At 32.3% G+C, this 14,037-nt stretch overlaps 1 protein-coding gene across 2 annotated transcripts in view; it reads left to right on the top strand.

Moving 5' to 3' along the window:
- PRKG2_1 (cGMP-dependent protein kinase 2) overlaps positions 1-14,037 on the top strand; it is a gene marked incomplete at its 3' end in the record, with an annotated part of 98,823 nt that overhangs the window by 43,688 nt on the left and 41,098 nt on the right. For both annotated transcript variants that reach the window (XM_051212317.1, XM_012943999.3), the window contains exons 5-6: positions 6,844-6,907; positions 9,352-9,429. In XM_051212317.1, coding sequence (XP_051072487.1) covers positions 6,844-6,907; positions 9,352-9,429 — 142 coding nt within the window. The remainder of the gene's footprint in view (positions 1-6,843; positions 6,908-9,351; positions 9,430-14,037) is intronic.

Genomic DNA, 14,037 nt, shown 5'->3' with positions numbered 1-14,037 from the left:
TCCAGTGTTTCCAGGTTTTCAGTTGTAGTCTAGCTTAGATCAATTCATGAATTCAACTATTCAAGCTACTACAATCTCCACAAAAACCCCATTGTGAAAAAACCAGTATTTACCCATTCGACGCAAACGATTTCCCCTAAATCATTCATATGACATAGTTAAACAATCTGTTTATGTATCAAACCCATGTTAAATAGTCATGATCTCGTTTTAAATAAATAGTTTCAGATTTCCATAGATCGTAATTCTAACATTTTGAAGTGCTTAATCGAAAATTCATGATCTCAGTAAACTTTATGACATGTGAATAGTTTAAAATGTGATTCTTCTAAAAATAACCAGAAAGCAAATAAAAATTTTTTTGTTTTTATACATTCCTATATATTACAAGTCCAATAGTTTGCTTCATTAAAATTGATATAAGTCAATTATATGAATTTGTTCATTTTGTACAATAACAAGACGGTATTGATCAAACTAAGAATGCACATGACTTATGTCAATTAATAGTTTGATGATTTGATAAATTACTTAAATATATATTAACAAATATGAAAGATTAGATTTAGTTTGGAACAAAAATTTCTAGACTTAGAAACAGCAATAAATTGATTTGTACATAGTATAATATTTATGGGAATACTAACCGTTTGAATAAGCTGTCAATAAAGAACAATAAAGTACAAGCTTGTAAATATATATATATATATATATATATATATATATATATAATCAGAATACCTTCACTATTCGTTTACGATTTATGTGTGTGAACACCTAATGTAGGTAATTTCCACGCAAGAATAATCTGGTTTGTTATATCAGTGATATCAGTAGAAATAATATTAAAAATTCATAAGTATGAAACGGTTTTAGTTCAACTCTTTTCAAAAATTCTTTAAAACATGTACATGATTTTAATACATGTGGTTAAGACTGGGAGTTTCACAGAACAATCTGCAATATTCAAGACTCTCTATTTTGATTTCCAGGAATGTGAGATTTGTATTCGCTCCCAAATGCCCTGGTATGGTCGAGGGTGGAGAGAGTTAGTTCACCCTGCTCGAAATGCTCTCACATGGCCACGAGTATACAGATACTAACAGGGAAGTCCTACTCACTGCCTTCTCGTGGCGGGGATGTTGTTTACGCAATTGAGAGGACGAGAAGTGAACGTCTGGTGCTTTAACCGGGATGGTGGATATAGAGGGTCCGAGTAGGGGCGTTGGAAAACTCTGATTCCAAACCAATGTTGCATATGGGCTCCAGTATCCTGACGGAATAAATGGCGCATGAAGCTACTGTTGACCACCAGCTGCCATGTGGCTGCATTTCCTGAGGTTGCTCCACTGCCTTGTGCATGAAACCTTTAGGTCGAAGGCTCCGAGTGTGACCCCCTAAGAAAACCATCTGCTTCTGTTTGGGCACCCGGACAATATCCTAGCCCTCACACAAATCGAATGATTTATTTGGAGCATCTGTATTCGGTGCCCCTTTGTACCAATATTTATGTGTTCAAATAAACAAATCCCAAACTAGACAAAATATCACAGGTGCCTATCAAATTTCTACAATGTATACAACATCTTTGACAATTTTGAAATACTAATAGAAACCTATTAGATCATTAATAATATATGTGATTTATTTGTGAATCAAACAACTGATAATATATATCTTCTCTAAAACTTACCAGTCATTGAAACTTAATATTTTCTTTCCTTAACTCTTACTCATATCAATTCGTGGATTGGTTGAGGTTAGACATTAACACCATTGGATGACGGCTCAGTGGTTCAGTATGTTAAGCGTTCGCGCGCGAGACTGAAGGCCCTGGGTTCGAGTCTCACGAGTGGGATCGTGGATGAGCAATGCTGAAGAGCCCCACTACAGGACGAAACATCAGACGTAATCAAAAATCGTCTAACAACAACTATTAGAAGAACATTTAATGCAGCTAAATTGCAAATAACCTTCACGAGTAGGAACTTATTTTCTGTGTCCATAAAAGACAAGCTTCCGCGTCTGGTCGCCTCTATGTGCATCTACCAGTTCACCTGCTCTTGTGGAGCAAGGTACATTGGCCGTAGCCAGCGCTCGCTTTCAACTCGGATACGGGAACATATCCCAGCTTGTTTCTTTAAGGGGGGAAGGAAAGTAGTTAGGGGTTCTATACTTGAACACCTAATCGACTGTAACCATTCTACAGATCCGAAAAATGAATTTAAGGTTGTTTATATAATTCGTTCAAATCTACCCAGATTTCTTCGCATCTAACTTTTAAAAATAGCCGAAACTCTTACCATCCATTATTATTATTATTATTATTATTATTACTGCATTCCCCCCTTTACTTATGTCTTAAATTCTCATTGTTTTATTCATAAATACTCATCATCTCACCTTATTTATTTTTTTCACCTCTATGACCTCTAATTATTATGACAAAAACATTTTACAGATTGAAATCATGGGTCAGTTGAAGCTAGACCACCATTGAAAACCTGGAAGCACTGAAGACAATGGTATATGGTGGCGCAACTTCGTGGATTGGTTGAAGTTAGACATTAACACCGTTGGATGCCGGCTCAGTGGTCTAATGGTTAAGTGCTCGCGCGCGAAGCCAGTAAGTCCTGGTTTCGAGCCCCGCGTGGTGCGGGATCGTGGATGCGCACTGCTGAGGAGTCCCATACTAGGACGAAACGGCCGTCCAGTGCTTCCAGGTTTTCAATGGTAGTCTAGCTTCAACTGACTCATGATTTCAATCTGTGAAAATTTCTAAAAAATCTCCACAAACCCCTTCTGATAAAAAACATTTTAATCATCTTATTATATTCACTAAATCTATTGTTATTATTCATATTACGTAATCTAGTATTATAACCCTTTTTTATTAACTGTGTTCACATTTCCGCACGGAATTAGTACTTTTACAAAAACAAAATTTAGAACAACATATATAAGCGAACAATATTGTTTTCGATTAGATCTTCATCAGGCTTTACTCTAATATACAGTAATATTTATATGCATATACGAAATTATTAAATCAATCAAGGTAGTTTATAAGTCAATGATAACAATGAAAACGATTACATAATAAGTAAAATGTGAAAAGTACAAATTGATGGTGTGACAACAGGTGCATTAGTTTTGATAAAAATAATAAAGGTTCAAATCAATGTTACAAAATTTTCATATATACGATTGTACAGCTTAATAATAAATTCCTTGAAAAGAGATCCCTTCGCTGAAATTCATGTTTTAATTCGTATATATGGCTATATATGGGAAATATATGTCTATAGAAGGATAAAAAAGACTGCATCACCAAAAATGGATTCGAGAATAAATAACAAATAAGGTTATGTACTAATCAAGGGGTAAGGAAGAAAATAATTTATAGGTTAGATAAATAGTCCAATTGATAGATTCGAAGAAAAACGACAAACACAAAAAGGTCATAATAATCAACAAAACTTGTATGGGGTAATAATAACTGATTAGAGTTCAAACTGTAAAACAGTAATTTATAAAGTTCAATAATAATCAAATAAAAGTGCAGAAAAACAAGCAGAAAAAAGCACAACCTCGAAACATACCCATTAAAGGAATTAAGGCCAAGGAAGGATGAGAGGTTGAACAAGTTGTTTCTGCACGCAAAGTTCAGGCTTGAGTTCATGGATTTCCAATACCTCAGCAGTGCATAAAATATTGATTCGAACCCCCTTCGATCCAGTTCCTTTGACTCTGTAGATTACTTTTTTTCCTATACTTTATATATATAAAGTGTATGATATTTAGAAAAAAATTTTTTTTAATTTTCTTGACTAAATAAATAGCTACCTTCCAACTGAATTAATGTTTAACAAGAAAATAATGTAGTAAAATATTCATTTCACTTGTAGAAATAAAGTACATATTTTTTAAAAGAAAATTTTCATTTTATTTCATCTTGGAACATGTTTTCATTTATCAATGTTTTTATAAGACAGTACAGTATAAGGTACTTACTTATTTACGCCTGTTACTCCGCCTGTAGCTCTTCTAGAGTTACTGTCGATCCCAAGCCCGGGTAAAGGAGGAGGGTTGAACATGGAGTTAGCCACCCCATCCCGTAGAAAACTAACTCACTAAACAATACGCTAACCAGAAAAAATAATTCAAACAGTATAAGGTATGAAGGATAATTCAATGAAGAGAGGTGTTTGTTTAAAACTTTATTTGATTATTTATTTGAACATATAAATATTGTTACAAAGGGGTATCGAAAATAATATAAGCCACATCAGTCATTTGGTTAAAAATAATCATGGAAAATGAAATCTATTCAACTAGACTATTTTGAATTTATACTAGTAAGAGTTCTTATTTTTTTTGAAAACATTTGAAACTTGGTAGTAACACCCAAATTATTATTATTATTATTATTATTATTATTATTAGAAATATTGTGGACGTTATGGGAATTAATTATTTTTATCTGATTAAATGTAACAAATATTATTTATTCTACTATCTATATGTTGTCTAGTTATTAAACTAAATAATTCTAAGGAAAAACATTATTTTTGGTTAAATGAGGAGATCTTAGCTGACTCACTGTGACTTAATGTTATTCCTTATATGAGAAATGATCGTTTTGGTTTATTCTATTTCGTACAGTTATAGATTATTAAAATCCCTACAGTACTTACTTACGTCTGTTAACTCTCATGAAGTAACATAGGACGCCCAACAGCATTATTCATCTAACTCTGTCCTGAGAAATCCATTCCAGTTGTTTCTAGTTGCTAATCATTCTTTTCATGTCGATATCCAACTCTTGACACATTATGTTCCTTGGTTATTCTCTTTTTCTTTTCCCTTCAGGATTCCAAGTTAGGGATTGACTCGTGATGCTGTTTTATCATTTTCGCAATGTATATCCCATCCCTACAATGAGTGTTAATAAAGGATTTTGAACATTTTAATGCTCATACATTACTTATATTAGTAATTATGTGACAAACCCAGGATAGATTATGTGTTTAACAAAAATGATCAAGACCACTTAAGGATTAAAGGAGTTTTCCCATTGCAAATAACATTGAATTTGTAAAAACATTAAAATCAGTGCACTAGACAGTTTGAATACACAGTTCAGTAATTAATTTAGAATAATTATAATTACGAATTATAAAATTTCCCATGATTTTTTAGAAAGTGAACTTATACACCAGTAACGTGTATATATTGGACATATTTAAAGTAATCAGTGTTGATATTAACTAATTATGATTTCTGCAAAGGCAAACGATAGTTGACTTCTCATTTTATGATAATATTTAAAATTATCAGAATGGAGGGGTCTAATCCGTGTCGGTTGGAGACAGTTATCCACTCCAGACAATCGATGAAGGGTTGTGCAAGATCATGGATCGATTGAAGTTAGACAGCTCAGTTGTGTAGAGGTTAAGTGTTCGCACGCGAGACTGAAGCTCCTGGATTTCGAGTGCCGCGTGCAGGATCGTTGATGCGCACTGATAGGAAGTTCCATATTAGGACGAGATAACCATCCAGTGCTTCCAAGTTTTTCCATGATGGTCTTGACTATATCGACTCATAAATTCAAATATTAAAATATTCAGTATGTTCAGTCTCAAATAAGCTGATACCATCCGATGTTGTTAGAATTCGTACTTTTAAAAAAGTTATCGTTTAAAAGAGCAAGAATAAAGATTCTAGCGGAACAGCATGAATTCATTTTATTTCGTTGGTTCTCGTCAGCTGTATGGTATAAGTGTAGAAAACAATAGACAAACACAGTGCAATAACACTAAATTTGAACAGTTTCTACTACTGAAAAGATCAGATTACCATGCTCTTCAAAAGTTTGTTAAATGACAAATAACTCAGTAACATCAAATAAAATCTACTTATTCTAAATAAAAGGGTTGAATTTTATAAAAAAAATTATTAAGGTAAGGTGGTGAATATTTCAATGAACGTGATAATTGTTTGTATTGACCTACAGTGGTAAACAACCGCACTGACTACTCAAATATACATGTCATTTTATACATTAGATTAAGATTTATGATAGATCTATAATTGACAGACCTCCCCTATTCACTATTAGATCAGTGATGTAATCTAATCTAACAATGAAACGTTTTTTGATAGGTTTAGATAACAACAGGATATGAAGGTGTGTACTTTTAGCTACTATTATATCAATATTTCTAACATGTTTTTTCATTGTATATAGTTGAAAAATTCTGTTTAATGTTGAAAAAAACTCAACAGACAAACAGATATTGACCACCCATGTATTTACTTGAAAATATTTTGGAAAACTTCAGTGAAAGATCAAACCAAGACGAATCTAATGATTTGTTAAATATTTCATGTTAAGATTTTGATTTTTCTATGTTGATTACCCATTAGAATAAAACATTGATACATGAACAAAGAATATCTTTCTCAATAAGTTCTCATCAGTTTCTATATTCATAAATTCAAATCAAGTTTATAGTGTATACAGTAATCTTACCTAGCTCTGATTATATAATTGAAAACTAAGGTACACTAAAAGTGACCATGATAGTTTAATATTCTGTTTTATAAGGAACAATGAAAATGTGATAGTGTGGGTCATATATGTTTTTTGTTGTTGTTGGATTATTCGGTCAATACTGATTTGTATCGAAAGTTACCAATAAACCAGTAACAGTGTATATTCTACATTTTATGTAGAAATGAGTACAAATTAATTTTCTACTGCATATTCAAAGTAATTTCATTTCAATTAATCAAGTTTGCTTATTCACTTTGACTAACGCTTTTCCTTCATTAATATAGTGTCCCTGCATTGAAAGATCTATCCTCAGAGAAGATGAAAAAGCTGGCTGACGTCTTAGAACCAGTAAGTTTAAATTATAATGTTAGTGATAATATTGATAATACTAGTTATTATTGCCATAATTACTAACCACTATGTTTTATGTTACATCAATTAAATAACATTCCAATCTAAAGGTGTAAATAGGTAAAAATGCTATTTTAGTTCACCATTTGTAACATAATTAAATTTATTATTTAGTCATTTACTTTTCTTGATATTATTCAAGCTGATTAACATAACATCATGGTCCACTATACTTGATTTTAAATTGTTTTGAAGCTATCAGTTAGAGGCTCTGTTTTATTAGTGCTATATTCCATATTTCTCATATATTAATATCTACTAAATAAAGATTATACGCAGATCGAGTAAGAATCATTGGTGTTCCTATTTGTTATTATGCACTTAATGTTATAACACAGAAGATACATTAGTTAATTATAAGCCTTTTACTAGTTATTTTTGTTCATAAGCATATTAATCCATATACAGAAAATCGATTGTATAAATGCCATATCAAGTTGTTTAGTCGGAGCGTTAAATTAAATTATAAGTCACCGATTAATAATCTACATACAAAAAATCACTTCAGGATGAGGATAATATTAATTATGCCATCAGTTTCGCCAGTACACAAGAAAGTACCAGTATTTTGAGATACCGTCAGGGTGTTGTAAGCAATGATTAAAATTGTTAAAGAATTACACCTAGATGACTTGATAATAATAATAACAATAATCTTTAAATATATTCTGTGATTAGAACAAATTTGAATCATTGAAAAGGCAAATATTTATTCATTTATAATAACTAATCGATATTTGAATAAGGCCAGAATAACAAATGAGGCAGCGTCAATTGTTGTTCTGCCTTTATTCAAACTCATAAACGGAACCAGTTGCATGATTGATATTGGTTAAACATGCTAGTATTACCATTTCAACCATTTTTCTTCTATTAGTGATAATATTCAAGTAGAAAATCAAATGCCTTTAGAAGATGTTATATTATGTTATCCTATAATGCTTTAGATTGAAACAAGATTTAGTAGTCTTATGAAAATGTTTTTAAAAAAATGTGTATTTGCTTCGTTTTGTGTAAATCTGTACGGTATAGTACTACAAATTCTTTATCCTTTTTTTAAAGAAAAATCCTAAAATCGATTATCTCATGAAAGTATAAATACGGCAACTTAAAGAAATTATGGGATTTTTTTCACAAACTACATATTTATCAAATCGAATTTTCTTTAAAATATTTACTATTCTGTCCCATTTGAAAATATATTATACTTTTTAAACGACACTACTTATTGTATAACAGTTGTTCTCTGTCTGTATTAATAAATGTTTCATCATGTAACTACTTTTAAAAATTAAGTGATATATATATGAAGAAAGTGAGAAGACGGAGGTTGGTTATGAATACAGTGGTCTTGAGTGCTGTTAGAGGTATGAGGGCGGTTAACACTTCCCGGATGCCCACACCGTGGAAGGGTTCTTCTGGAGGTACCTGAAAAGGAAATCGGATTAGAGGTGGTCTTAGTGACCTGAGAGCGTGACCGCAGTGCCCAAGGGACAACTGCCTGAAGTCGGTCACACACGACCTTTTTATGGGTAATTTTTGTGTTAGCTCCGTACTTGTTGAGACCTTACTGCCGGATACGGATATCTGTGGGATAAGGCGAGGTGTGCATTTTAGGGTCGACCTTTTCTAACTCCACCCCTCCTTGTGGGAAGGCAGCATCGCTATCATTCTGGTTGTCTGAAGGAAACACCTTACTTCTGTCACACCTCTGTACAGTCAGCTGTACGAATTCGCCCTCAGACCTTGGGTTTGCTGCTTTCAGTCGTGCCCCTCTTCAACCGACCTGTCTGGTATAGTAGGAGCTTGAGGAACGGTTGTTGCAGCCAGTATAGCTCGACTGGTCCATCACGATAGGCAAGCCCGGCTCCCACGTCAAGGTAGCAACAACGGTCGGGATATATATATATATATATATACATGTATATTTTCAATAGTTGAGATCATGAGTCATTTGAATCTGGATCACCATAGAGAACTTGGAAGCGCTGGACGGCCGTTTCGTCCCATCGTGGGACTCCTCAGCAATGCGCGTCCACGACCCCGCCCTGCGAGATTCGAACCCAGGACCTACCAGTCTTGCGCTCGCACGCGAGACCACTGGACCGGCATACAACAGTGTTAACGTCTAACTTCAAATAATTCACGAAATCGAGCAACACATCCACTATTGTCAGCAGTGAATTACTATCTCATAACAGACCCAGTTGAACTCATAATCCCAACTATTGAAATTACTACAATCTCCACAAAACCCCTTCTGATACATATATATATTATAAAGAAAACTTTTCAATATATATTTCATATTTTCTCTCTTCGTTAAATTCCTCTTACATTTATTTCATTATTAATTCCATTTTTTTGTTTTGTAAATAAAGGTGTTTTATGAAACTGGTGAATATATAATACGTGAAGGAGAACTTGGTGAAACATTTTTCATAATTAAATCTGGTAAAGTAAGTCTACACTTATTTGTACGTGGAATTTCATATCTATGTTAATAAATGCATAAAATTTGTATCTAAAATGAACTATTTCCAGGTCAGTAAAAGTGAAAAATACTGAAGAGTAATAATAAAAAATAAGTACTAATATAGTTATCACATCCAATTTCCGTGACTTTGTTTCAGTTGGTTTTTTAGAGAATAAATAGTTTATTTCATTTAAGCTAACTTGAGCTTAATTAGTTCACGGAATCAATCAACATAAAAATTTCGAAGATAAAGGGAAGTTTGATTAGGTCATTTATATCATAGACGAGTCTATTTCGATGCATAAATTCATGCATCTATATGTAGGTGAGTGGGATTAAGTGTGATAGTTGTTGTGTGATTGAATAAGTTAATTTGTACGTGTTTTTTCTAGTATGTTGTTAAACAGGCATAATGTGAGGATGAGAATTTTCCAAGTTGGTTACTTAGTTAAACTTTTTTCATTTTAAGAGCAACGAAATTTAACGATATATGAAGTGCTTTAGCTTCATATCTACCTTTATAATTAGAGAAACCCGTTTTTGAAATATCTGGATATATCTGATACCTTAATTGATGGTTGTTGAATATGGTATGAAGCGATATTGTTGGCTGGACTAGTAAATGTTCTATTTCTGCAGAATTATTAGGTAGTTTTATGTTGTTTAGATTTTAATGGCCCTATATCTGACTCCAGTTAGATCGAACAAATGATCGTTATCGAATGATTGATGTCGAAATATACATCGTAGCTACCCTCGTATATAATTAAAGACTTAACTCGCGTTAGTGAATAATGGAATTAAATAACTTATATACCAGAATGGATTTAGAATATGTAAATTTCATACAATCGTTGATCCAGACAAATGATCATAGAAAAGAAGCGAAGAAAGCGAAGAGGAGAGAGCGAACCGAAACGAAATGATGTGCAGTGGAGAATGCATGTGAGCTAACTCGTCTTAACCAAGCATAACGCGATATTTATAGTCAAACAAAAGTAAGTTACAGACATGTGATGAGTCAAATAATAAATGCACACACATGCTTACATAAAAACAGTCAAGGTTGATAAGTGAGTGATAGAGTAAAAATATGGCTTGAGAAAGATGAATAGATTGATCTGTCCAGAGGCTAGAATAAGTTATATCGGCTTGACATTGTACCAAGATACCCAGAAAAAGGTATCACAATAGACACTACCTAATCTTTAAAAACGGTAAATGGAAATTTACTTTTTTTTATTCGAATCAAAACATTTCGAAGTCTGTTAGCTTATTAACAAAATAATATAATTCTATATTGTTTTAGGATTTATTTCAGATATATTAACTTACTTTTCTTAGAAAAAGGGTTATAATAACTGGAAATACATGGCACTATTTATTCTCAGTTGTTTCAGATTCATACTGTAGATTTCATGAAAAAAAACCTCTGGATGTTAATTTTCAAAATAAATTTAAACCTACTTTTTGAAAATAACCCAGAGTTAAAAAGAAAATAGTTGGAAAAGATAGGAAAATAAAGTAGTATTTCACAGACATTAGTTACAAAAAGTGTTTAAACCTAAATCTACTAACTAGTTTTTACTGAAAATTGTTTTACTGGGGCGGGATCATAGATGCGCAATGACGAAGAGTCTCATACTATCACTAAATAGCCGTCCAATGTTTCCGGGTTTTTAATGGTGGTCTAACACTGATCAGTTCATAATCTAAATACAAAATGATAAGTTTATTTCACTTGGTATTGTTTGGCTTGTATCTTCCCATTGAGGTTTAAGACTGCAGTTGATCAGTATGCATACGCACAGTACGCACATATGCCAATAATAGACTGATCAATTGCAGTCTTAAACCTCAATGGGAAGATACAAGCCAAACAATACCAAGTGAATTTAAATTCACCTCATTGCACAAGCAAGTGGCTATCAGGACTCAGTAGCTGAGTGGATAACGCGATGGCGTTTGAAGCGAATGGCACTGGGTTCGAGTCACAGAGTGAACATCAACTCTGAGATGCAGGTACATCCAGCTGACGAGTTCCAAATAGGACGAAACGCGCATCCTGGATTCCAATGCTAGCCACTATCCATCATTGCTTACAAAGATACGTTTATTTGGTCATAATTCATGCTGTATATAGGTTACAGTATGCAAAGGATAAGTCTATTCCTTTTTATGTGAAATATATAACTTTATACTCGAATAACAACAATTATTAAACATTATTCTACTTCTTGTAAATCTAATTTTTGGAGACTCATCTTTGTACTCCTGTTGTATATTTATGCTTCAGATATGTAAACTACAAATTAAGTGAAGATATAAAATAAAGCCGTTTTCAAGGTTTTTTTAATACTAAGTCGATAAATGATATTGCTATTACGCAAAATACATCAAAAATAATATTTTCTTTAAAAAAGAAGTAACAATCCTATTACTTAATACAATACTTTTGATCAAAATAACGATGTCTAAGCACAACTTCTGTAAATATTAATACCATATTCACATTATTCATTCATTTAACATTTTAATACCAAAAAATCGAACTATAGTGAATGTATGATAAGTTGTAAGCTACTTATGAAAGTACATGAGTCCAATCAGTTAATCAATCATCATCAATATTAGTATATACTGTGATAATCCATAATTAATCAAATAAAATAAATCTAAGGAATTGAATTTACTGTAATATTTACACAGTTTTGAATTATATTGATCCGAGATTTAAATCGATTATACCCTTGATCTAATTTATTAATTTTAGCCTTAAAAAGATAATCATTAGAACTGAAAAAAAACTTTTTGTTGTTGCTAACTTATTCGCATTAAGTGTATTGATAAAAAGACAAAAAAAACGGATAAGCAAAGATTGAATTCATAAGCTAGTTTTCAATCGAAACTATATCTACCTTTAAGGTTTACCTTTGAATTGGTCATGTGACTGTGTTGAACTGTTTAACTGAGTCAAATATGAGTTTAGACAAAATGTTACATGATATGTGTCATTGTTAATTTGTAAACAAGGCATTCTAAGTGTTAGGAAATTTTTTATGTCATTACCGGGTTAAATAAATCAATTGATATTATCTTAATCAAGCTTTAAATAAAAGCAATTTATTTTGTATGCCAAATGTAGTTTAGTTTTAGACTTTTTAATGTATCCTACGGCGAGATTATAATTTATGAACGACCTAATCAGATTTAAGATGGCTGATCTTGGATTTCGGCGCGAATTTCACTCTTTCATTTGAATAAATACCATTACGACATTATAACTGATGTCAGTTCGTGATGAAAATATTGAATCTAATTTCTAATTCTAACGTTCAATTGTAAATCCTAATTCATCGCACTAATTTATAACCCTCATTTAACCCTAGCAAGTAGGTGGACAATTTTAAGGTCATCTTAACTTTGCTTAAAGATCGTTCATAAATTATAGTCTCACTGAGAAACCCTTCACTTTGTAAAATCCATACGTATTTAAACTGGAAGTGTAAAGAAACTAGTTTTTTAAAAAATCATAATCGGTCAGGCCAAACATAATAATAATGTACAAAGTCATTGGGAATTAATGAGACTTGTCACATAATGCTAGCTAGCTAGGATCTCATGTTCGATAAAATCTCTGAAGTGCAAAGACTCAAAAACTCTACCAGTAACGCAAACGCATCCGTTTCTTCTAATCTTCCTATAAAACTTCAACTTTCATGTTATCCTATACGTTTTCATTCTCTGATTACATTTGCTCTTAAACTATACTCCCAATGTTTAATTTTCCAATATGGTTGATACTACTTATTAACTCATTTTTTGTGCCTTGTTAATGTTCTCTTATCAAATTGACGTAAGGCGCCGTAATATGGGACAAGTGTATATATTTATGTTAGGTTCTATGTTGTTTATTTACTGTTCAAAGATGATGGCTGAAATTTGCAACATTACTATCAAATAATCAAATGCGTTTCACTTATTTCATTCAACTAGAATTGAAATTAGACTTGACTAGGATGTTAGAGTGTGATTGAATCCATTAATAAGTTGCATGTTTTACACTCAAATAACAGATGACTGTAATTCAGTTTATATTTTCATAACAGTAGGATTACATAGATTAAACGATAAGACATTGGATATGATGTCTGGAAGATAATAGTTTGAATCTTTTCACACGTTTGGTCATCATCATCGCTGATTTATTATCGCTCAGCGTGTTATTGACTTAATTATTTTTAAATGTTAACTTGATGAATTATTTTCTATTTCAAAGAATATTCAGACTGCTGATAATTATCCATTTTTATATTGCCTGTCTGAATCTTCCCAGTAATGTTTACGACTGCAATTAATCAATCTTTTATTGGCGTGTGCACATTCTGTGCAGATTGCCTCAATATCGTCTTAAATCACAAGCATTATAAGCAGAAATGGATGGTGGCTAGCAGCGAAATCCAGGACTTATATTAAGTCCTATTTGGGACTTGTCAGTTGTATGTACCTGCATTCAAATTGGTGTTCACTCCGGGGCTGAAACCTAAAACCATTCTCTTCAGACTTCATCGCTTTATCTGTCTAGTTACTG

The sequence above is a fragment of the Schistosoma haematobium genome, chromosome ZW (assembly GCF_000699445.3).
Source record: "Schistosoma haematobium chromosome ZW, whole genome shotgun sequence".
In the NCBI taxonomy this organism is placed as follows: Eukaryota; Metazoa; Platyhelminthes; class Trematoda; order Strigeidida; family Schistosomatidae; genus Schistosoma; species Schistosoma haematobium.
This window is presented reverse-complemented; position numbering and strand designations above follow the sequence as displayed.